This window comes from Thermobia domestica, unplaced genomic scaffold (genome assembly GCF_964235325.1).
Source record: "Thermobia domestica unplaced genomic scaffold, izTheDome1.hap1.1 HAP1_SCAFFOLD_226, whole genome shotgun sequence".
NCBI lineage: Eukaryota > Metazoa > Arthropoda > Insecta > Zygentoma > Lepismatidae > Thermobia > Thermobia domestica.
The window spans coordinates 256,095-283,488 of record NW_027655946.1 but is presented as its reverse complement, the minus strand read 5'-3'; the positions used below and the strand labels follow the sequence as shown (position 1 = coordinate 283,488).

Here is a 27,394-nt window from a genome sequence, read left to right as displayed (position 1 = left end):
TGGTACTGCAGAATATGTCAAACGATTTCTCCTTTATTAATATTTGCTTCGTAGAGAGTTTCATAGTTGTTTTATATACATATACACTATATACTTTTTATGACATGACACTAAACAGATATAATTCTTGAGATAAAAAATACGTAGGCTACTTTATTACTAGACAGGAAGCTGTTTTAATTTTATTTTATTTAAATATAAATTGTTTCAGGAGTTCTACGTGCACGCCAAACAATTATGGGCTGACGAAGGTGTTCGAAATTGTTTTAAAAAGTCGAATGAGTTTCAACTGATTGACAGTGCAAAATAGTAAGTATTTGTTGGCCTTCCTTTAATAATTTGCTATCTACATAACAATTACGTAATCATAATTTCAAATGTACCAACATTATGTGCACTTCATATATTATAGTATACAGTATGAATACTTAAAAAAATGCAAATTTATTTTCCTTTGTCTTGTAACGTGTCTGTACTTTGTTCGCTAACAGATAAGAATTATGCAACATATGGATGGGGATTTCTGTTTACTTATTTTTACGAATACGCAAGTAGGACAATTAATATTGTAATGTTAGTACTACTCCACACTATTTGCTTTTCATTTTATCTATTTTATTTATTATTTTTTGCAGTAGATAACTAGATTTACTATATTGGCAGTCCTTAACAGAACCCACACAACACACGATGTTTCTGGGATGTCCCATTTTGATCCCAATTATCCCATATAGTTCCCGGGATTATCAAGAAAATGAGTAGACATCCAATGGACGTCCTGCATGGAACGTCCTAAAGGATTCCTACGTAGGACGTCCATGGGACGTTCCGGGTGAACAGGAGATCCCAGGGAAATCTCACGCTGAACATACCTAAGATCACATTATCCCACGATTTACCAGTGGACATCCCTTTGAGGTCCCGTTGAATATCCCGTTTTCCGGAATATTAGCGAACATCTGGATATTCCGCGGAGGTCCTATGGATGTCCCGGGGCAAATTCGGATTATCCCGGGATGTCCCGCTGTCCATTCCGGATCAGTTTCGGACGTCCCGTGGATGTTCGTGTGCTATGTGTGAATTAATCCCTTAACCGTTTAATGGGTAACATTGATTTAAACCCGTCCGTTTACTCCACACAATAACTCTTGAACCAAAGTGAACTTTCAAATTATATTTTTTCTGCAGTAGATAGCAAAAGTGATTATCTCGGCTGAGTTTGTTAATGGAGTCTATTCATTAACATTTTAAAACCTAACGGGTGATTCTAATGATGCCCGTTACTCTATACACTAAGTATTGAACTAGCAGGCCAGTTGGAAATGTCCTGTTCTCTGGCACCTGTAACATTGTACGATGTCTACGCCCTTACATGGTTCGATCTCGACCTTGAAGTGCAGCAGAAGACGAAGATTGTAAATCTGCTAGTTTGAAAGGGTGACCTAGAAGACAGGGGAAGTCTAGTCTTGTTCCCTTTCCGTCTGGACGACCTTTGAGCTGTGATTACGCTGATTGAGTGTGTCTCAGCTTTTCCAGCGCTTTGTGGATATATTTTGCTACTGTAACACTTAGTAAATTTTTACTCACCACTTTTAAGGGTCGGGCTTAATTGGGGAGATCCAATTAATACGAAGCTTGGGTTTGAATGCAGTAAGCTTCAATTCTCTGGTGTCCTGCACATACGCGCCGACTACGTGAGTGCTCCGGGGCTCCAGCACCCACACAAATAATCTTGTGAGTGCGCTGCACCCACAAGACTTTTAATTTGGAGTCGGGTTTGAAACCGTTTCTTTTGAGTTTAACTCAGCCGTGTTACCGACTAGGCTAGGGCAGCCCTAACTTATCCTTATAGTAACGGTATATTTTACTTTATCACAGCACAGCCTTTATGACAGTGTTCATAAAAGATTTTTAACTAAAAATAAATCAATCAAATATCGAGACTTCCCTGAAAACATATAGGCTAACACGTCCCGTCATTGATATGTACCCACATAAATTTTGGAAAGTCGGCGCCGTTGGTCCTGCATATTGGCCCAATGAATTTTGACTAGCTCGTGGTTGAGAAACATATCAGGAAGTTTGGTATAGGTGGCTACCAACGTTTGTACATGTGTGTTCTTAATACCAGATATGAAGATAGGCGGGACCTTCTTAGCTGCTAGATCCGAGAGGGCGATTTCTCCTGAAGTGTCTTCCTTCTCCTTGGTGAGTTTCATCTTCTCTGGTTATTGTCCTGCTGTTACTATTTCATCATCGTCTTCCCCTTCCGCTATGGACTCTCCTTCCAGTTTCTATTGTCGGATCACAGCATACTGATTACAAAATTGACGTTATGGTGGCACAGCATACAGATTACAAAATTGACGTCGGATCACAGCATACTGACGTTATTGTGGCAAAATGGCGTGTTTTATATTTATGGTTTTCTTTAGCATGACTCATCGTTGCGGGGGTTCGCCTTACCCATCGCAGGGGGTGGATGCATTAGCTGCTACTGAAAGGACATTTTTGTGCCAGCGTACGCTGGCCCTCTCAAGGGTTACATCTTCGACTCGGTAAGAGATGTACAGGATAATGGAATACAATGGGAATAAACGCTCTTTATTATCCATCTTTTTTAAAATTCTGTTCGAGAGAGAATTTTATGATCTTTGATCATGAACATGAGGCTAGATTGGAGTGATATTTGGAGAAGTATTGATTTTGTGAAACACAAGTCATAAACATATGTTAGATAAACAAATGAGATTATCTCCCCGTCCCGGATTTGCAGATAATAATATTCTGCGAACGCCATTGTATTTCCAGGGGCGCCTTTATTAATAAAACAATAAAGAAAGAAAGACAAAGGGAGAAAAGCTAAAACAGAAGAAAGCTAAATAATTAGGTAGATCACTGTTATTATGCTGCTAACATACACCACTCTTTCAACCTTCAATCAGTAAGTTAATCTTTTCAATAGGGCCCTTTTGTTACTGGATTTGTGGCTAGGTCCATCTTTCACTATGGTCTTTTATTATTAGAAACTGTGATTTAGTTTGTGCCTGGGGCCTTGGGCCCTTCATTTAATATATTGGTCAGTTGGGGCCCTTATTTCACAACACTGAGCAGTTGGAGCCCTGGGCCCTTTTCATCATGTTGGGCAGTTGGGATCTGGGCCCTTTTATCATTATGTTGGACAGTTTTTCATTACGTTGGGCAGTCTTTCATTATGTTGGGCAGTTGGGACCCTTTTATCATTGAAGACTGGGGCCTGGTTTGTAGCTGGGCCCATATTTAACCACAGGCTGATTGGTCATTTATGGATGTTAATTCAGGTTGTAAGTCTATATTTGATAGCTCAAAAATGAAAAAACAGCGCATTTTAAAAAAAAAAATATTTTCTATCAAAAACGTTTATAAAATTGTAGAAGAAAATAATGGAAGCCGTCAAAAAAGCCGGCATTTTCAACGTAATGGTTTATTCTACCAATACGTTTCAGTGCTCAATCAGCTGGCTATAGTAATTCGCTACGTTATAAATGGTCAAGTATTTGAGAGGCTGTTAGCAGTTGTTGTAAACAGTGACATTAGAGAACAAGGAACTGATAATGAAATCAAAAGAGTACTTTGTGCCAACAATGTTTTGATGTTTGATATTGTAAGCTGCCCTTTTGATGGAACTGCTAACTTGAGTGATGATACAAAGGAGTTAAAGCATTACTGGAGAAGGATAATCCTGAAATCAGTTACACCCAATGCATGGCTCATGCTCTTAATTTGGTTATGATAAATTTGACTGAGCATATCCCTAAAGCTGCAAAGTTATTTAGTGTGGTTCAAACCAGTGCTGTGTTCTGTCTGAATCCTGCAAAAGAAAAGATATTTTGAAGAAAATGATAGATGCAAGGCACGAGGGACATGATAGACTGAAAAATTCAACAAGTTGGTGCAGCACGATGGTGAAGCAAAAACAAGGCACTGAATGCAGTAATCGACACTGAGTTTCGCTACGAAACAGGAAGCCAAGACGAGAACGACTGTCCATCATCATCAAGATTTTTTTCATTTTTATTGTTCCTCAATGATGTTGTACAGGACAGGTATTATAATGGAGAAATCAGAATTTCAGGCAGAGAATTTGCTGAATAAATGGACAGAATTTAACACTGTAGTGAGGACTTCTATGTTTCCGGACTTGTTTACAGAAACGGAACCTGTTTCAAAATACCTGCAGTCTCACGGATTGGACTATCTTACAACCTGGAGACTTGTAGATAATTTGCAGCACCAGCTTCAGAAGAAAATAAAGGCAAAAGATGAATGTTTAATACTTTATGAAAATACAAAAACATTTTGTGAAAAAAATCAACAGCTTGCGTAATCTGGTGTAGAGAAGATAGAAATGAAAAAAAAAAGACTTTCAACCCAGAAGAATCTTAAAGAAGAAAATGTCAGGAGAGTTTGCCGCAAGAAGTGAAATGCTAATGAAAATGATTTATTCAGAATAAAAAACTTCAACGAAATTCTGAATACAGCTGCTACATGTTTCAGTGATAGATTTCAGCAGCCAAAAGAACTTCAAATGCTGGATCCCAAGCACTTTTCGGAAATCAAGAAGAATGGTGTGTCTGCAGGATCTCTCAGAGTTCTTGCGAAAAAGCTAAATATAAAACAGGAGGAAATATGCCAAGAGCTCTAGCAGTTCTCTGTTGTGAATGACACTTGTGAACATCACATGAACAGTGTCTTAAGATGATTTACATATTTAATTTTTGCGTGAAATTATGAATATTATTACAATTTAATTAGGGATTTGCATATAAAGTTTATTGATATTTACATACGTATCAGCGGTAGTATATAACTTTTATTAGTATTTTTATGTATATATATGGTTTATTTTGTTACGTAACTGAATATTAACAAACAACAGGACGGGACTTCAGAGTGAAGCAATGATATTTTGATATTAATTAATATTAACTTCGAAGAAGAGAGTAAATTCTATATTTTAGATACGCTAGTTTGCTAACAGAAAGGCAGAGAAAGCCTCACAGAAAAAAAACTTAAAGAAAGCATGTGTTCCTAACGGAGCGTTGGACTCCCACGTCGTGGAAGATTTTGGAATCAATGTAACCATCTTCATAAGGATAGAATACCTATGAGTTTCAGGTTTTACATAGATGGATAGCTAGTCTCATTTCTTAGTGTTGTTATAGGTAGGAGCATACACTATCACTATAGCGACACAGTTCCTACAAATACAATGCTTTAAAAGTCATAAAATTTTTAGCGTATCGATGAGAGAATGCAGGATACAAAGAGGTGTTATTTTTTTAAGACACACCCCTTTTTAGCATGTTAGACTCTTGAAGCGTCCCTTGGTCAACGGAACACTCTCAGAGAAAGGGAAGTTGACAATTTCAAAATTATGGACGAGTCCACTTGAGTTATAGTGGTAGTCGTCTAGAACGCTGTTTGTAATTGTTCCGTGACATCCGCTAGATGTCTCTGTCAAAAGATAGTTGTCATCTGCTCCGCTGATATATGCTTTGTATAATAATATGTGTTATGTTATGTAAATAAACTTTCTGGGTGTTTCCGTAGTTTTAGATATATTTAGCTCGATATATATTTTGTTTATTACAAATGGCTTGTACTAATGGCAGTTTTAGGCCTAGTTGATGGTTGTGGAAGGTATTCAGAGAGACTAAAACACAAACCTCAATTTTTTTTTTAAACTAGCCGAGATGCAATACTGTTGCAAGAGAGAAGCGAACTCCCAAACAGTTCTATAATGATTATTATGATGTGTCAGGCTACTTCAGCCTTGTTTAGAGTCCTTTTAATTTGTTTGCATTTTGTTTGGCTTATTTAAATTGTTTAAGTAACATAAGTAATCAACTAATAAGCTCAGTCCTTCAATGCATCAGCTTCAGTAATTTACAATATTCAATGTCACTTGTACAAACAGTTCCTGGTGTCGCCGATAGGTGGCTCAACCTGTCAAGGTGTGTAGGTAAACATGTCAAGTGACGAAGTTTGAATAATTTTGGTGTTTATTTTAATATTTCTTGTAAATACAGCACAGTGTGAGTGAGTGTAATATACTAAACTGAAGCTTGATTATTAAGCTATCTAACACACATAGTGACTATCCCCGATGCTATTGGAGTGAACTACAAAGTGCAAAAGAAGATGAAAAGTGTGGTATATCGAGTTATTTAGGTCACTGGAAGCTTACAGGTGAGAGTTGCACCTTTCACCCCTATTCCAGGGAAGCGGGCTATAGTGGAATGGCCCAACCCAAAAGTTGGAAGAAACAATGAACCTTGAAGGAATATAACATTACAGGGGACAACCAGAAATGACAGTTCTTCCTGAATCGCGATATAGTGAACATCGAACACTGAAATTCGGAGTCTTGTTTAACCGTCAGTTCCTTGAAACGTTGTAACATTCAGCTATGTGTTACCAAGAACAGTGCGTTAGTTACAAACCTATACTTAGTGCTTGTGTGCTTGGAAATGAGCATTAATAGCTAATTTACCTCCGGTAATTCTTCGTCTACGCCGAACTAATATTCTCTTGGTGGAATGAGTGCGTAGGAGGTAACGCTAACATTTACATAAGTGCGTTTTACGAAAAATCTACGAGGTGATATCAGACAAAGTGCAACATGTATTAATAGTTACTAGTGGGAAGAGACAATGCTTTACCATATATTTTGTGAAGTGCTTCGCACAAGTAGTCACTTTTGTCATTTTACGTCGCACGCCGTATCATCTGTTAACTTTACATACAGTGAAAACTAAAGTTAGTAACCGCATTTATGAACACAAACTCAATGCCTGATTTTGTAGGCAACGTCCGATGCTATCTTATAGCATAGCTGATTTAAATACCGTGTAATACAAGAACTGAGCCTTTTTGCTTGTATTAAGTAGGCGGGTTTAGTGCAAGATAACGTCAGTGTGTTATATGATGATACTTCAGTGAGAACTTTATTCACATATAAACCTATTTGTTAGTTTTATCGCACAAACGACTACCCCGTTGAACCGCCACTGGTGTAGCAGAAATCCAATGTCAGAGGAAAGATGACGGTTGAAAGAGCCTAGCAGCACGATAGGAGGGAAAGGAGCATGGTCCCCAACATCGGAAGAAACCCTACCCGGAAGTGGATACAATAGTGAAAGCAGAGACACTACAAGTATGAAGAGCGCGGCGCAATAAACATAAACGTGCACGAACGATAAAAAAATTGAGAGCTCGAAAGTGTGATAAAGAAATTTTTTAAAAGAAAATTTTTTTTTTCTTTTTCTCAGGTCTCATAGCGAGACCGCGCGCGCGAGTGCTCTTGTAATAGAAAAATATTTGTGCATCTGGAATTATTGAAGTGGTGCATTAAACAGGATTACCATTGGAAATTTTGACTTCTATTCTTGTTTGCAGTATGGCCGCAAGGTAATGTGTTACCCTTTTGTCTATCTTGTTTCCTTTTCAGGCCAGAAGCTGGGTCTATCAATGGATCGTAAATACGATGAACGTATTTTGGGTATCTTTCGCATACAGGATGGGTGTTAAAACCATAGTAACCTGTAAATTAGAGTTTCATGCTTAACAGGAATTTTATTTTACTTTTCAAAATTTTAATTTTATTCAACTTAAGACTCTACCGACTGAACTAAATTTAGTAAATTAACTTTGTGGCTGGAGGTTGCATTAATTTAAAGTAATTGTCAGTATTCAGATAGAGATTCCTCCCTCAATTGCATTTTTGCATATTAATTATTTGGTAATTTATTCATATCATGCAATCTCACTTCCTCCCGCTCACAAAGAACTTGGCTGCCGTGCGCGTGGGGCTCGGCACACACACCATCCTGGATGTATGTTTGATAGAAATGTCCCTTGCTAAATTTTGTTTTTAATATTAAATGTTGTGGCAAGAGAATTAAATTAAAGTCTTGTTTTCCTTTTCATTTTTCTGTTCAGTAAAGTATGTTGCCACAAGAAATGAAAGATACCCAACGTTTTTACGATAATTTAGTACAAGCCAGACGCGGTTGTCAGTAGATGTGTTTTTTTTCTTTCAGGTTGTCGCGCTGCCATCCAGAAAGTTTACCATTTATGTGTGTATTATTTTTGTGTCATATGCATTTATTCTGTTGAATTGTGTTGCAAAATTTTGAACCTTTTGGAGGGGAATTGTATTTAGTGAATTCAGATCAGGCATATTAGAGCACATAGTTGTTTATTTAGAGTTCATAATCACTTTGATGGTAATAACGCGTAGACAAGCTAAGGCGATGGAAGGCTTTGTAGGCGACAATATCAGTGACGAACAATTTGCGCAAGTAATGGAATTTCCATCGGAGTCTCAGGACACCGTGAGCGATTCTGTAGGCAATGTAAACGCCTCTCTCCAGGAAGTAGTTCCGCCTGGAGAAGGCACCGTTAATAGTGAAAGGGCTAATGAATCGGAGCAGGTTAGGGAACCGGTTCCTAGCACCTCAGTGCAAGTCACATCTATAACTGACCCGTGTCTCGCGTCATTGGTTAACATGATAAGGGAAATGGCCGAAAAACAAGAGAAGACATTACTAGAGCTTTCAGAGAAACAAGAGAAGTCGTTAACCGAGATTTCAGGAAAGTTGGAAAAACAAGAAAAGAAGCAGGACAAATCACTTTTAGAGATTGCGAATAAACTTGAAAACCAGGAAAAGATTCACGAAAGATCGTTGTTAGAAATTTCAAATAAATTAGAAACGCAAGAAAAGACACATGAGAGAACATTATCGGAATTAGCAAGTAGGCAGGAGAACGCTAGCAGAGCGATGCTAGATAGGTTAGAGGCTGTTGAAAAGCAGATCACTGCCAGTTTCCGGCATGAGATGCTTCAGAATGTGACAGAGCTAGAGGCAAGGATCGATTCCTCAGCGGAAGCTCTGGAATCCAAGATCGCAGCATCCTGCCAAGAATTAAAGTCATCAGTTGAGGCAACCGAAAACAGGATCAGTGAATTGGAGGTACACACTGAAAATAAGATAGGCGAGATTTCTGAGGTCCTTGGTTCAGACCTCGCTCAGGTCTCTCGGGATGTCAGCCATTTACGTGGTGACATGGAGAGAGTGGGGGAAAATGTAGCCGCCGTTTCTACTGAAATAGACAGAGTGAAGGCAACAGTGGATAGTTCAGTGGGTCACTTGCAATCCAAATTACGTAGAGCAGAACTGAGATGGGAGGAACAGCTGGAACTGTTGAAGGAGTCGGTGAGAGAAAACGGTTCCAGCTGTCAAAACACAGCCTCTGTCTCGCATGAGAGAGTCGACACACCGGTCGCTGGACCGAGACATGCGGGACAGTTCCCTGAGCTTCCCAGGCGTGAGAACTCAGACGAGCAGGCTGCCCCCCCCCTCAAAACATCAACAACAACAACAGCAGTAATGGTAGTGTAGCTACTTGCCAGGTTGCGTCAGCCTTAGGGCTACTACACCGAGATCTGTCTCTTCCTGTTTTTACAGGCGGCGAATCGGAAGTACAGGCCCACAATTTTCTAGTAGAGCTAGAAAATTATTTTGATTTAACGGGTGTACCAGAGGAGAGACGGTTAGCATTTGCCTCCCACTGCTTCCGTGGCATCTCACGTCAGTGGGTGCAGGTGACTTTAAAGAAATGCAACACGTACCAAGATCTCGTTAGGCATTTCAAGAACGGCTATCTCAGCGAAGAGAAACTTGCTAATCTCCGCGCCTCCATTTTGACGTCACGTTTTGAGACACGGGGAAACAAGAAACCGACTGAATACTTGTTGGAGTTACTACACACCAACAGTATTCTCGACCCCCCTTTACCCCCACAAGTACTGTTGAGAGTTCTTCCACGACAATTGCCATTCTCCATCTATAGATGTATCGTTTCATCGAAGCCTCGATCTCTAGAGGAGCTTTTAAGTATTGTTGGTGAGCTGCAGTCCACGTACCAGCCACCAAGTAACAATAATAGGAGGGGAATAAATACACTCACCGTAGAGGAAGAAGAAGAAGATACAGGACGATCTTCCCCCCCCCCCACGAAACAGTAGGCCGAGTAACCCCACTAGAGACAGAAGGTTCCACAGGGACAATGGGCCTTATCACAATAGGGGTACAAGAAGAGGTAATGGCAATAGAAATAACAATAATAATGGCAATTGGAGTCCGAGAAATTCCAGTGGTCAGTCTCGTGACACTGGAGATTCTCGAACGAGAAATCAAAACAATCGTGGGCAAAGACGTGGAAGGAATAGGGGTCGTGGTAACACGCAACCACGCAATAACAATCGTAACAGTGACTATGCGGCGGAGGTTAATGAGCTCCGAGTTCATAACGAAAGGACTGAACAGTCCTCGAGACAAGTCTCGTCTCGAGGGAACTCACGTGCGAACAGCCCTGGAACTAGTCAACGCCACTGAGAACTGTCCGCATGTTCTCAGAGCGGTGACTTGAATACTTGCGTACTGGATATGCAGGTTCAACCGGCGAAATCTATGTCTGAGAATATGCGTAATTGTGTTATTGATTATAACAATGTTTTAGAAGAAGAAAAAGAAGAAAATAGTGAGACACTTGTAAAGACTGTAGAGACACTTGAGAATGGGGATTGTGAAACTTGTAGACGTATAATTAGCACCACACATTTCGATCGTGAAGGAAATAACGACATTCGTCACCCTGAAATTATGTTATTACAGAGAAATGGGGACAAAATTAAAATAAACAGAAAGTTGTTTGACGAGACGAATGCGATCTTTAGAGACTTGTTGGAAAGTTCAACCGAAAAGCTACCCAATAATAATTTAGTAACACTTCCCGAGGTAGAAGTAGGTCTATTTAATAGTAAAATTTTGGCTTTATTGGATAGTGGAGCTAGCATATCCGCGATCTCACTGCAATGTTGGGAAGAAATACGTAAGCGAGACCCCCCACCAGCGTTCATTAAGTCAGCGAACATTAGAGTCAGTTCAGCGTTCGGTCGCGCCGTGGCGTCGATCATCGGCCAAGTATTGTTAGAACTCATTATTGCAGACAAGGAGTACTATACTTCGGCAATAATAGTGAAAGGGCTGAACCGTGAACTCATTTTGGGTTCACAGTTCTTTGTAGAAAGTAGGGCGATTTTAGACTATGAGAGAAACGTCCTTTTGCTTAATCACCCCCACCATATAGAAGTTTCTTTTCGAGACATTGAAGTAGAGGAAGAAGACCTTTTCATAAGAAAATTATCCTGGGAGTTCGAAGAGGATGTGGTTGATTGTGAGAATCCCACAGTTAGTAGTATGTGCGTGTCGAGGAGAGGACCGCTGACTACAGAGCAGTTCGAGCGAGCGTCAGCAGGTGGAGGCCACCAGGGAGAGTTGGCTACCCTGCGCAGCCAGTTGGACGATGGGAAGTTCCCAACTGCAGCCGAACTTGCAAATGTTGTTTACTCGCCACAGGAATGGGCGAAGGTTCGAACCCAGGCTACACCCGACGATATCAGAGATCATGTCGAAAAGTATACGGATTTGAGTGGGGATGAAAAGCAAAAGTTGTACGACGTGCTCTACATACATCAACGCATATTTGATGAGAAGCCCGGTACCATTAGGGACTACCAGCATTCCATACAAGTGACCGATGACCGACCCATGAAGACTAGGATGTATCCTTACCCTCTGCGACATAGATCTACTGTTAATAATACTTTTAGTCGATGGATGACGTGGGGATTTGTAGAGAAGAATACCACTTCGTTTAAGAGTCCGCTTGTTGAGTGCAAAAGAAGAATGGATCATTGCACAATTTTAATAGAAGCAATTAGCCAGTAACAATTCAGTTTCCTATACGGTAGTATAACATAGAAAGTGAAGAAATCGTTTAAGAGCTTGAAGCCGTGGTGTGCTTCGCTAGTGTGTGTGCCTCTCAACCATCATGGTTGATGAGTAAAGAAAGTGTCAATAAAATATGTTGTGAAAGTAAGTCACAGTAGTCTCTCACGAATGAATATCAATAACGAATTTTCGTCGGTTATGAGTAACGTTCAGTACGCAGTATTCGAGATAGCACAGCCAGAAAATAAATAGCGATCCTGAGACTAGAGAAGAGTTAATGAAGAGAAACGTGTTTCACCTGAAGAAATACGTGCAGCGTGAAGCCACGCCTCCTCAGGACACAGCTGACCTGATGACGTAGGAGAAGCAGGAAGTAAACACAGCACGTCATGCAGGATGGAGAGCTGAAGAAGTATACACTCCCAGACGCACCTCCTTACGTCTGGCGTTCAAGAGAGTTGTTGCGCGGAGTGTAATACTACAGATGAATAACTATATAATGTAGAGAGATGAATTACGTATAAAATGATAAGTGATGAAGTGATTATGACATGTTAGGGATTATTTTTATTTGGTATTAGTGCTTAGTTTACTATTTTAATAGTGTCAGAATATATTGATGTAATTAGGGAAATTTTGTGTAAAGTTTAGTATATACGGAATATGTATGTGATTTACGTAAAGTATATTGGCACCTCTTCTGAGAAAATGCAACGATTAAGCGATTAACGGTTGCATTTCCTTAGGAGGGGAATAATGTGAACATCACATGAACAGTGTCTTAAGATGATTTACATATTTAATTTTTGCGTGAAATTATGAATATTATTACAATTTAATTAGGGATTTGCATATAAAGTTTATTGATATTTACATACGTATCAGCGGTAGTATATAACTTTTATTAGTATTTTTATGTATATATATGGTTTATTTTGTTACGTAACTGAATATTAACAAACAACAGGACGGGACTTCAGAGTGAAGCAATGATATTTTGATATTAATTAATATTAACTTCGAAGAAGAGAGTAAATTCTATATTTTAGATACGCTAGTTTGCTAACAGAAAGGCAGAGAAAGCCTCACAGAAAAAAAACTTAAAGAAAGCATGTGTTCCTAACGGAGCGTTGGACTCCCACGTCGTGGAAGATTTTGGAATCAATGTAACCATCTTCATAAGGATAGAATACCTATGAGTTTCAGGTTTTACATAGATGGATAGCTAGTCTCATTTCTTAGTGTTGTTATAGGTAGGAGCATACACTATCACTATAGCGACACAGTTCCTACAAATACAATGCTTTAAAAGTCATAAAATTTTTAGCGTATCGATGAGAGAATGCAGGATACAAAGAGGTGTTATTTTTTTAAGACACACCCCTTTTTAGCATGTTAGACTCTTGAAGCGTCCCTTGGTCAACGGAACACTCTCAGAGAAAGGGAAGTTGACAATTTCAAAATTATGGACGAGTCCACTTGAGTTATAGTGGTAGTCGTCTAGAACGCTGTTTGTAATTGTTCCGTGACATCCGCTAGATGTCTCTGTCAAAAGATAGTTGTCATCTGCTCCGCTGATATATGCTTTGTATAATAATATGTGTTATGTTATGTAAATAAACTTTCTGGGTGTTTCCGTAGTTTTAGATATATTTAGCTCGATATATATTTTGTTTATTACAAATGGCTTGTACTAATGGCAGTTTTAGGCCTAGTTGATGGTTGTGGAAGGTATTCAGAGAGACTAAAACACAAACCTCAATTTTTTTTTTAAACTAGCCGAGATGCAATACTGTTGCAAGAGAGAAGCGAACTCCCAAACAGTTCTATAATGATTATTATGATGTGTCAGGCTACTTCAGCCTTGTTTAGAGTCCTTTTAATTTGTTTTCATTTTGTTTGGCTTATTTAAATTGTTTAAGTAACATAAGTAATCAACTAATAAGCTCAGTCCTTCAATGCATCAGCTTCAGTAATTTACAATATTCAATGTCACTTGTACAAACAGTTCCTGGTGTCGCCGATAGGTGGCTCAACCTGTCAAGGTGTGTAGGTAAACATGTCAAGTGACGAAGTTTGAATAATTTTGGTGTTTATTTTAATATTTCTTGTAAATACAGCACAGTGTGAGTGAGTGTAATATACTAAACTGAAGCTTGATTATTAAGCTATCTAACACACATAGTGACTATCCCCGATGCTATTGGAGTGAACTACAAAGTGCAAAAGAAGATGAAAAGTGTGGTATATCGAGTTATTTAGGTCACTGGAAGCTTACAGGTGAGGGTTGCACCTTTCACCCCTATTCCAGGGAAGCGGGCTATAGTGGAATGGCCCAACCCAAAAGTTGGAAGAAACAATGAACCTTGAAGGAATATAACATTACAGGGGACAACCAGAAATGACAGTTCTTCCTGAATCGCGATATAGTGAACATCGAACACTGAAATTCGGAGTCTTGTTTAACCGTCAGTTCCTTGAAACGTTGTAACATTCAGCTATGTGTTACCAAGAACAGTGCGTTAGTTACAAACCTATACTTAGTGCTTGTGTGCTTGGAAATGAGCATTAATAGCTAATTTACCTCCGGTAATTCTTCGTCTACGCCGAACTAATATTCTCTTGGTGGAATGAGTGCGTAGGAGGTAACGCTAACATTTACATAAGTGCGTTTTACGAAAAATCTACGAGGTGATATCAGACAAAGTGCAACATGTATTAATAGTTACTAGTGGGAAGAGACAATGCTTTACCATATATTTTGTGAAGTGCTTCGCACAAGTAGTCACTTTTGTCATTTTACGTCGCACGCCGTATCATCTGTTAACTTTACATACAGTGAAAACTAAAGTTAGTAACCGCATTTATGAACACAAACTCAATGCCTGATTTTGTAGGCAACGTCCGATGCTATCTTATAGCATAGCTGATTTAAATACCGTGTAATACAAGAACTGAGCCTTTTTGCTTGTATTAAGTAGGCGGGTTTAGTGCAAGATAACGTCAGTGTGTTATATGATGATACTTCAGTGAGAACTTTATTCACATATAAACCTATTTGTTAGTTTTATCGCACAAACGACTACCCCGTTGAACCGCCACTGGTGTAGCAGAAATCCAATGTCAGAGGAAAGATGACGGTTGAAAGAGCCTAGCAGCACGATAGGAGGGAAAGGAGCATGGTCCCCAACATCGGAAGAAACCCTACCCGGAAGTGGATACAATAGTGAAAGCAGAGACACTACAAGTATGAAGAGCGCGGCGCAATAAACATAAACGTGCACGAACGATAAAAAAAATTGAGAGCTCGAAAGTGTGATAAAGAAATTTTTTAAAAGAATTTTTTTTCTTTTTCTCAGGTCTCATAGCGAGACCGCGCGCGCGAGTGCTCTTGTAATAGAAAAATATTTGTGCATCTGGAATTATTGAAGTGGTGCATTAAACAGGATTACCATTGGAAATTTTGACTTCTATTCTTGTTTGCAGTATGGCCGCAAGGTAATGTGTTACCCTTTTGTCTATCTTGTTTCCTTTTCAGGCCAGAAGCTGGGTCTATCAATGGATCGTAAATACGATGAACGTATTTTGGGTATCTTTCGCATACAGGATGGGTGTTAAAACCATAGTAACCTGTAAATTAGAGTTTCATGCTTAACAGGAATTTTATTTTACTTTTCAAAATTTTAATTTTATTCAACTTAAGACTCTACCGACTGAACTAAATTTAGTAAATTAACTTTGTGGCTGGAGGTTGTATTAATTAAAGTAATTGTCAGTATTCAGATAGAGATTCCTCCCTCATTTGCATTTTTGCATATTAATTATTTGGTAATTTATTCATATCATGCAATCTCACTTCCTCCCGCTCACACACTCTGTCACAAAACGTTATGCTTTTTGATGATCCTGAAGGGAATGATGCCCCTGAATCCGTAGAAGATGCATCTGAGCATGCTATGCTGGATGGAACATCTTTGGACGGGATTCACAGCAAGAGTGATAATGATACTGCGAACACCTTGTGTAAAAATTGTTTGTCATGTGCAGGGAAAATTTTGTACCAATTTCTGTCAGTCTAGTTGTTTTAATAATTTATACATTGTATACAAACATGCGTTGTCTCTACCATGCACACAAGTAACATGTGGAAGGTGCTTCTCAAAGTTAAAGTTAGAGAGTAAACAAATCTCAGAGCTAGTTAGTGTGAAGACATTTTGGACACATTTTTACCAATGAGTATGGAAAGAGACATGTTATATTTAATGTCCGTGGACAAAGTTATTCAGGAACTCTGCAATTCATCATCTGAAGTGCAAAAAATCTTAACTTTTTAAAAATATTATTAGTTGTTTAGTGTTTCAGCAGTGTTATCCATTTTTTTGTAAAATTGTCGTGTTCATTCCAGTCAAAAGTTATTATTAGTTGGTTAGTGTTTCCATTTTCAGTAAGCTGTCCTGTTCATTCCATAGTAAAAAGTTATTGGCTATTATTTGTTTAGTGTTTCAGCTACTATACGGAACGTCTCAAAAGTTCCATGACATAGGGTAACTCTCTTATTATCAGAGTTACAACAAAACGTAAGAAGGGAAACCGTCTCCAAATATGATGTTTTCAATCTAAAGTGGAAGAATTTTTCAAGTCGGACAAGTCGTTTGGGCTGTACACTCTTTATGCGCCCAATGTTACATGAAAATGCAACAGCGCCATTTACCTGGACCCACAGCATAAATGATTGAAGTTACTCTTTGAAATGGGGGCTGGCCATCGACATGTTACCATAAAAGACAGTAACTTCATTCACTTACGCTCTGGCTCTAGGTAAATGGCAACATTGCATTTTCGTGTAACATTGGGTACATAAAGAGTGTACAGGCCAAATGGCTGGCCTAATTTTAAAAAATCCCTCATTAAAAAAACATATTCGGAGACGGTCTCTTCTCTTACATTTTGTTGTAATTCTGATGTTAGGGAACTTTTGAATCACCTCGTATGGGAGTACAATAATAACGTAAACTACTAGAGTTTGTTTCTGGAAATCCTGTGATTTGCCGTTTGATTAAAACTTGCTGTGACATCAAATTTCCAATGACCAATGATAACTCATAGCTTGCAAAAACATCAAGTAACAACGAATTTACAACTGCATAACGCGATGGCTCGTCGCAGATGTTCATTGTACGCAGTGGCGTAACCAGGATTTTATTTCGGGAGGGGACAAGAATACCTAGTACAGTAGTCTGCAAACGACGTGCTGCACCATCTATTATGAACAAAATTGAAAGTTTGAATTTTCCTCATCGCAAGCAATTTAGTTATCCTTATTATTAACATCTTAAAAGACCTTAAAATGAAAATTCAAATTGACAAATTCTCAATTATTAACGGTTACAAGTTTTAAAACTTGCACTATAATTATTATTTTGTACATCTTTATTTTTTGCATAAAATGGCGTACTCTTTACTAACATTTATTACTCTAAGATATTAATGTAGAGTTTCCACTGACTATTTCTCCTTTTGTACAGTGCTTTGACTTAATTCAATATTCATTTATGTATTCATCTGTTTTCAGGGGTGTAGCCAAGGGGGGCCCATCGGGGCCAGGCCCCCCAAATGGTTTCCTGGCCCCCCAAATAACCAGCTTTTAAAACATCACAGTAAAATTATCTCGCTTCATTCATTTAAAAGTAACAAAGTTTATTGACAATTAATAATTTATGGTAAAATAGTATGGAGAAATATTGCTTTTTCCATACCCATCGAAAAATAGTATAGTATTTCTTCCTTATACCGATCGAAAAATAGGATACTTTTTTGTGACAGCAGATTACACAATTTACTGCGATTTATATTTGACAGTTTGAAGACAAACATTTTAACAAGGTACTACAAATACAACCATAAAACAAAGGTACTATTTTTATATGCTTTAACAAGTGTTTTAAAAGACATAAAGGATGGAAAATTTGGTGAGAAAGAATGATTTTATTCAATTTGAATTTCATTCGCTCTCTCTTTTATTTCTACTCAGTGTAATAAAATAATTATGTTTTTCTTCGTCGCGAATAATAAATAAATATTTTTTGTCAGGAAACCATAAAGAAATTAAGTGAAATTTCAAAGAAAATCAATCTTATGTAGATAGGTTCTGTATACAAGGTCTTAAAATTTAAATATAAAGGTAACCAAGAAAAGTTTTGTTGTTTTTTTCACCCACCACCTTTGAACATCATATGTCACCTAACCTGGAAGTTTAAAAATAGTCCCCATCAGTATTGACGACCTTCTGAAAACATTCTGGAAGACCATGGAATCCATCGCGGTAGAACTTGGTGGGCCGTGAAACGAAGAAAGTATCAGATGCATTTTGGACTTTTACTAGGGATTTGAACTGGCGTCCTCTAAGGTGATTGTCCAAAGAATGGAACAGGTAATAATCGGACGGTGCAATCCCCGGGGAATATAGTGGTTGCAATATTGTTTCCCATCCAAGGCGAAGAATTTTGTCCTGAGTCATCCTAGCCACGTGGTACTTAGCGTTGTCCTGTAAACGAGGACACATTTGCAATTCAGAAGTGATGGCTCCAGAGTTTTGAGTTTTTGTTGAGCACAGCTCAACTGCTGACACTACACAGTTGCATTGATACTCTGACCAGCTGGTAGCAGTTCCCGATACACGATACACCAAACAGACAGAAGGACCTTATTCTGGTACAGTGCTGGTTTCGGCTGTTTTGAAATCGGTTCATGGGATGCTAACCAATGATGAGGGCGCTGTGGAGCTTCGAATAAGACACACTTTTTATCATATGTCAACGCCCTGTCCAGAAATGGCTCCGAAACAATAAATAAAGACAGTCGGCTGCCGCGTTGCCTTCTGTCCCGGAGTCAAAATATGTGAGACCCATCGACCCAACTTGCAGTGCTTCACAAGTTGATGGATGTGCTGCCGAATGGTTTCACCACATACTGAATTGTAGCCCCAGTTCCTCTCTGTACATGTGTTGGTCTTCTGGCACGTGGTGTTTTCGGGAGTTTCGTCATCGTCCTTAAACTTGTTAAACCATCGCTGCAATGTCCGCGTCCTCACGACACCCTCACCAAAGGCCTGGCATATCTTCTGTCCCGCTACAGCAGCGTTTGACCACCATTTGAACTCGTTCAGCATACATGCTCTTATGACGCTCTGTGGATGTCAGTAGTAATGGGGCGACTTGGCCTCACTTTTTGGCCCCTGGGTCCCTGCCTCAGGACCCATGGTCCCTGGCCGGGGTCAATGACCTAGGGGTACATAGGACCACCCCCTCTAAATTTTGGCAGGGGTACCTTGGCCCACCCCCTAAATTTTGGCAGGGGTACATAGGACCACCCCCCTTAAATTTTGGAAATTGCCAAATCTAAAAATTTGGTATAGTAGCCTAGGACCATAGTATGTACCTCTATCAGTATTGGGTGTTTATGTCGTTCCCTTTCATGAGTAAAAAATTGCCAAAAATTCAAATTTCGGAGGTTTTTGACCTAATTTATCCCCTTTGATGAGGTGTTATTACCCTATATAGTTATATGGGCGTATACAGGGGTCCATTACCTTTCATAAGACATGGGTATATTAATGCACCCCTTTAAATTTTTGGGAGGGGTACCTTGGCCCACCCCTTCAATTTTGGAAATTGCCCAATTTCAACATTGGGTATTATAGTATAGGACACTAATATGTACTATGATAAATTTGGGTGGTCCACCTCATTCCCTTTTAGGGGTACATAGGACCACCCCCCTTAAATTTTGGAAATTGCCAAATCTAAAAATTTGGTGTGGTAGCCTAGGACCATAGTATGTACCTCTATCAGTATTGGGTGTCTATGTCGTTCCCTTTCATGGGTAAAAAATTGCCAAAAATTTAAATTTCGGGGTTTTTTGACCTAATTTATCCCCTTTGATGAGGTATTATTACCCTATATAGTTATATGGACGTATACAGGGGTCCATTACTTTTCATAACATATGGGTATATTAATGCACCCCTTGAAAAATTTGGGAGGGGTACCTTGGCCCACCCCTTCAATTTTGGAAATTGCCCAATTTCAACATTGGGTATTATAGTATAGGACCCTAATATGTACTATGATAAATTTGGGTGTTCCACCTTATTCCCTTTTAGGGGTACATAGGACCACCCCCCTTAAATTTTGGAAATTGCCAAATCTAAAAATTTGGTGTGGTAGCCTAGGACCATAGTATGTACCTCTATCAGTATTGGGTGTCTATGTCGTTCCCTTTCATGGGTAAAAAATTGCCAAAAATTTAAATTTCGGGGTTTTTTGACCTAATTTATCCCCTTTGATGAGGTATTATTACCCTATATAGTTATATGGACGTATACAGGGGTCCATTACTTTTCATAACATATGGGTATATTAATGCACCCCTTGAAAAATTTGGGAGGGGTACTTTGGCCCACCCCTTAAATTTTGGAAATTGACCAATTTAAACATTTGGTATTATAGTACCGGACCTTAACATGTATTATGATAAATTTGGGTGTTCCACCTCGTTCCCTTTTAGGGGTACAAAATTGTCAAAATATAAACGTAAGCAATACGTTGTACCACGTGTTTGGTCTTTTGGCCCAATTTATCCTCTTGGATGAGGTTCTATTACCTTATATGGTTATATGGTTATGTATAGGGGTCTATTCCCTATCATAAGACATAGGTACATTTGTGCACTCCTTTAAAAATTTGGGAGGGGTACTTTGGCCCACCCCTTAAATTTTGGAAATTGCCCAATTTAAACATTTGATATTATAGTACCGGACCTTAACATGTATTATTATGATAAATTTGGATGTTCCACCTCGTTCCCTTTTAAGGGTACAAAATTGTCAAAATATAAACGTAAGCAATACGTTGTACCACGTGTTTGGTCTTTTGGCCCAATTTATCCTCTTGGATGAGGTTCTATTACCTTATATGGTTATATGGTTATGTATAGGGGTCTATTCCCTATCATAAGACATAGGTACATTTGTGCACCCCGGGAGGGGTACTTTGGCCCACCCCTTAAATTTTAGAAATTGCTCATTTTATATATTTGGTATTATAGTACCGGACCTTAACATGTATTATTATGATAAATTTGGGTGTTCCACCTCGTTCCCTTTTAGGGGTACGAAATTGCCAAATTTTAGTACAACCACGTGTTTGGTTTTTTGGCCCAATTTATCCTCTTGGATGAGGTCCTATTACCTTATATGGTTATATGGTCATGTATAGGGGTCCATTACCTATCATAAGACATAGGTACATTTGTGCACTCTTTAAATTTTTTTGATAGGGGTACTTTGGCCCACCCCTTAAATTTTGGAAATTGCTCATTTTATATATTTGGTATTATAGTACTCGACCCTAACATGTATTATGATAAATTTGGGTAGTTCACCTTGTTCTCTTTCATGCGTAAAAAAAATTGCCAAATTTTACTACAACCACGTGTTTGGTATTTTGGTTCACCCCTTGGATGAGGTCCTATTACCTTATATGATTATATGGTTATGTATATTGGTCCATTCCCTATTATAAGACATGGGTATATTGATGCACCCTTTAAAAAATTTGGGAGGGGTATCTTGACTCATCCACTCAGTTTTAGAAATTGATTAATATAAGCATTTGGTATCTTCGTACAGGTCTTCAATATGTACCACTATAAATTTGGATGGTCCACATCGTTCCCTTTCATGGGTAAAGAACTACCAAAAATCAAATTTCGGATGTTATTGACCCCTATTTAATACGTTATATGGTTTATTACCTCTATATGTTTATGTTCTCTTTTAAATTTGGGAATTATCAAATAACAAAATTCGGTAAACGTTTTCTAGGACCCATTGGTATTCCTCTTATGGCCAAATATTCAAAATTTAAAGGTTATTGACCGGCTTTATTATTGAATAAGTACAGGATTTATTACTTTTTCATAAGACACAGGTGTATTTGTGTACCAATCTTAAATTTTGGGAGGGGTACATTTCTTATTGTCATATCAATAATTGGTAATTGTTCTTTGGGTAAATCATTGTGATCACATGATCAGTTATTGACCTATGATGGGATTAGGAGTCCAGGACATTGGTACATTGAAACTTTGTAGGATAATTTGAGAATGCGTCATTGGTATTGATTATTACAGCCAAATATAAACGTAAGCAAGACGTTGTACCACGTGATTGACCTTGATGAGGTAGTGTACAGGGATACATAGCTATCCTTATTGAATCTTATGACTCATAGACGAAAGGCAATACATGCTACAACACTGGCAAAGTTATTGTTAATGCAATTTGATTGGTTGATCACTATCTTTCCTGCAATCTGATTGGTTGATCACTATCTTTCGTGCAATCTGATTGGTTGATGAGTTTCAAATCTTTGCTGTATTCAGTTTTAAGTTTTGTTGTTTGAAATTTTTTGTTTCAAAATTTTGTTTGAAAATTTTTTTGACAACTTTTGTTTCAAAATTTTTTGTTTAAAATTTTTTTGTTTGAAATTTTTTTCGTTTCAAAATTTTGTTTGAGATTTTTTCGTTTGAAATTTTTGTTTGAAATTTTTTCGTTTGAAATTTTTTGTTTGCAAATTTTTGTTCGAAAATTTTGTTTAAAATTTTTTGTTTGAAATTTTTCGTTTCCAAATTTTTTGTTTCAAAATTTTGTTTGAAATTTTTTTCGCTTCAAAATTTTGTTTGAATTTTTTTTTTGGTTTGAAATTTTTTGTTTGAATTTTTTTTTCGTTTCAAAATTTTGTTTCAAAGATTTTTGTTTGAAATTTTTGTTTCAAAGTTTGAGTTGACATTTTTAAAAGTTTGTGCACTTATTAGTAAAGAACTGGAACTGTTTAGAACAAAAACCTTTGACAACATTGTGGTGCAATAGTACACGTCAGAACCTGGGGTTGTACTTGAAATGAAAAAACACAATTCATTGAAATGGATCATTTTGTTACACTCCACATACATCCATACCAGATAGTGGTTCTGGATATTGTCGATACAATGTATTTTGAACTTCTTGCACTAGTTTGTCTTTAGCATATAATTTTAATTCCAGTTGAAGTCTTTTAAGGTCTAATGCAATATCAATTGGTGGAAACTCAATGTCCATTTGATCACAAATAAACTGTTTATCAATACAGGTATGCACCCACGAACGATGTTGACAACCATCACAATATCTAGATACATGTTGTACAATATGCATGACACATTTTTCAAAATAGTACTTTTTCAGGAATATACTGGTTTTGTTGCACACTTCCACTGCATGTTTCACCCACTGAAATACGCTGATGAATTTGTTCCATTCTGTTTCCGTTAGATACACCATGTTGCGAGGGACATGAAATGTACTCTTTTTACGTAACAGCACCATCTTCTCTTCGAGGACTGTACGCAGCACCACTTCATGATTTGAGCCTAATGATTTGACTATGGTCACATTTAGCTCATCATGAAAATAATCGTTCATTTGGTCGATTCGTGAACATAATATTTGCCATTCTTCATAGGTCAGTTGTACACCAAATTGTTCTGCTTTGCCCAATCGAATCACAGGTTCAAATGTTCTAGCACTGATACCAATCATCACATGTTTTGTTTGAAATATATTTATTGGATAATAGCTTGCGAAGATGAACTCTTTATCGTTAGAAGTACACATCTTTCCTCCTGAAAAGCACTTGCTCAAATGATTTCGTGGGATGACAGTGTATTGGTTGATTTATAGTTATTGCTGACGTCATTGGAAAGGAATGTGCTGACGTTTGAATTCATGGTTTCATCACAGTTGCTGACGTCATGCTGACCAACCAAATTCATACAACTACAGCTGACGTCATTGGAAAGAAATGTGATGATTCACGATTTCATCACAATGGCTGACGAATCTGGCTGTGTACTAAATTCAAGTTGATGACTCCGACCCAAGAATCCTTTGTAACATAAAGATACAGATCCAGTATTTAAGAAACGCAGCAGTTCTTCTTGTTTTGATGGTTCCATGGGTAAATATCTTGCTGGTAAAATTATATTCTTATCATTTTCAAGCTTCACTACGATTCTTAATCCAAACTTTGTAGGGATCATTTGGCTAGCTAAGATTCTATAAGGTACATTCTGTTGTAAATCAGTAATCTTGGTAAATGATTTTATCACATCACGTGTGTTTAGAAACTGCAGACAAGTAGCCATGATGACGTTATCATGAATACTAACTCGAACGATACTTATATATGATGCAAAACTGATGACGTTGCATTATCATGTTCTGACGTGTACTATTGCACCACAATGTTGCCAGAGGTTTTTGTTCTAAACAGTTCCAGTTCTTTACTAATAAGTGCACAAACTTTTAAAATGTCAACTCAAACTTTGAAACAAAAATTTCAAACAAAAATCTTTGAAACAAAATTTTGAAACGAAAAAAAAAATTCAAACAAAAAATTTTCAAACCAAAAAAAATTCAAACAAAATTTTGAAGCGAAAAAAATTTCAAACAAAATTTTGAAACAAAAAATTTGGAAACGAAAAATTTCAAACAAAAAATTTTAAACAAAATTTTCGAACAAAAATTTGCAAACAAAAAATTTCAAACGAAAAAAATTTCAAACAAAAATTTCAAACGAAAAAATCTCAAACAAAATTTTGAAACGAAAAAATTTCAAACAAAAATTTTTTTACGTTTCACGGTTAACCGTCAAACTTTATCCGGTTTTTAACTATTCGATTAACAAATAAACGGTTTTGATCATATTTATCATTGAGTGCAAAATGTTGAACGAAAACAAGATTTTTAAATGTAAAACAAAACTTAAAACTGAATACAGCAAAGATTTGAAACTCATCAACCAATCAGATTGCACGAAAGATAGTGATCAACCAATCAGATTGCAGGAAAGATAGTGATCAACCAATCAAATTGCATTAACAATAACTTTGCCAGTGTTGTAGCATGTATTGCCTTTCGTCTATGAGTCATAAGATTCAATAAGGATAGCTATGTATCCCTGTACACTACCTCATCAAGGTCAATCACGTGGTACAACGTCTTGCTTACGTTTATATTTGGCTGTAATAATCAATACCAATGACGCATTCTCAAATTATCCTACAAAGTTTCAATGTACCAATGTCCTGGACTCCTAATCCCATCATAGGTCAATAACTGATCACGTGATCACAATGATTTACCCAAAGAACAATTACCAATTATTGATATGACAATAAGAAATGTACCCCTCCCAAAATTTAAGATTGGTACACAAATACACCTGTGTCTTATGAAAAAGTAATAAATCCTGTACTTATTCAATAATAAAGCCGGTCAATAACCTTTAAATTTTGAATATTTGGCCATAAGAGGAATACCAATGGGTCCTAGAAAACGTTTACCGAATTTTGTTATTTGATAATTCCCAAATTTAAAAGAGAACATAAACATATAGAGGTAATAAACCATATAACGTATTAAATAGGGGTCAATAACATCCGAAATTTGATTTTTGGTAGTTCTTTACCCATGAAAGGGAACGATGTGGACCATCCAAATTTATAGTGGTACATATTGAAGACCTGTACGAAGATACCAAATGCTTATATTAATCAATTTCTAAAACTGAGTGGATGAGTCAAGATACCCCTCCCAAATTTTTTAAAGGGTGCATCAATATACCCATGTCTTATAATAGGGAATGGACCAATATACATAACCATATAATCATATAAGGTAATAGGACCTCATCCAAGGGGTGAACCAAAATACCAAACACGTGGTTGTAGTAAAATTTGGCAATTTTTTTTACGCATGAAAGAGAACAAGGTGAACTACCCAAATTTATCATAATACATGTTAGGGTCGAGTACTATAATACCAAATATATAAAATGAGCAATTTCCAAAATTTAAGGGGTGGGCCAAAGTACCCCTATCGAAAAAATTTAAAGAGTGCACAAATGTACCTATGTCTTATGATAGGTAATGGACCCCTATACATGACCATATAACCATATAAGGTAATAGGACCTCATCCAAGAGGATAAATTGGGCCAAAAAACCAAACACGTGGTTGTACTAAAATTTAGCAATTTCGTACCCCTAAAAGGGAACGAGGTGGAACACCCAAATTTATCATAATAATACATGTTAAGGTCCGGTACTATAATACCAAATATATAAAATGAGCAATTTCTAAAATTTAAGGGGTGGGCCAAAGTACCCCTCCCGGGGTGCACAAATGTACCTATGTCTTATGATAGGGAATAGACCCCTATACATAACCATATAACCATATAAGGTAATAGAACCTCATCCAAGAGGATAAATTGGGCCAAAAGACCAAACACGTGGTACAACGTATTGCTTACGTTTATATTTTGACAATTTTGTACCCCTAAAAGGGAACGAGGTGGAACACCCAAATTTATCATAATAATACATGTTAAGGTCCGGTACTATAATACCAAATATATAAAATGAGCAATTTCTAAAATTTAAGGGGTGGGCCAAAGTACCCCTCCCGGGGTGCACAAATGTACCTATGTCTTATGATAGGGAATAGACCCCTATACATAACCATATAACCATATAAGGTAATAGAAACTCATCCAAGAGGATAAATTGGGCCAAAAGACCAAACACGTGGTACAACGTATTGCTTACGTTTATATTTTGACAATTTTGTACCCCTAAAAGGGAACGAGGTGGAACATCCAAATATATCATAATAATACATGTTAAGGTCCGGTACTATAATACCAAATGTTTAAATTGGTCAATTTCCAAAATTTAAGGGGTGGGCCAAAGTACCCCTCCCAAATTTTTAAAGGAGTGCACAAATGTACCTATGTCTTATGATAGGGAATAGACCCCTATACATAACCATATAACCATATAAGGTAATAGAACCTCATCCAAGAGGATAAATTGGGCCAAAAGACCAAACACGTGGTACAACGTATTGCTTACGTTTATATTTTGACAATTTTGTACCCCTAAAAGGGAACGAGGTGGAACACCCAAATTTATCATAATACATGTTAAGGTCCAGTACTATAATACCAAATGTTTAAATTGGTCAATTTCCAAAATTTAAGGGGTGGGCCAAAGTACCCCTCCCAAATTTTTCAAGGGGTGCATTAATATACCCATATGTTATGAAAAGTAATGGACCCCTGTATACGTCCATATAACTATATAGGGTAATAATACCTCATCAAAGGGGATAAATTAGGTCAAAAAACCCCGAAATTTAAATTTTTGGCAATTTTTTACCCATGAAAGGGAACGACATAGACACCCAATACTGATAGAGGTACATACTATGGTCCTAGGCTACCACACCAAATTTTTAGATTTGGCAATTTCCAAAATTTAAGGGGGGTGGTCCTATGTACCCCTAAAAGGGAATGAGGTGGACCACCCAAATTTATCATAGTACATATTAGGGTCCTATACTATAATACCCAATGTTGAAATTGGGCAATTTCCAAAATTGAAGGGGTGGG

At 37.5% G+C, this 27,394-nt stretch overlaps 1 protein-coding gene across 1 annotated transcript in view; it reads left to right on the top strand.

The window, feature by feature from the left end:
- LOC145676572 (guanine nucleotide-binding protein G(f) subunit alpha-like) overlaps window positions 1-27,394 on the top strand; it is a 71,367-nt gene that overhangs the window by 19,258 nt on the left and 24,715 nt on the right. Inside the window, exon 3 of the mRNA XM_081747409.1 lies at window positions 212-309. Within this exon, the coding sequence (XP_081603535.1) occupies window positions 212-309 (98 nt within the window). The remainder of the gene's footprint in view (window positions 1-211; window positions 310-27,394) is intronic.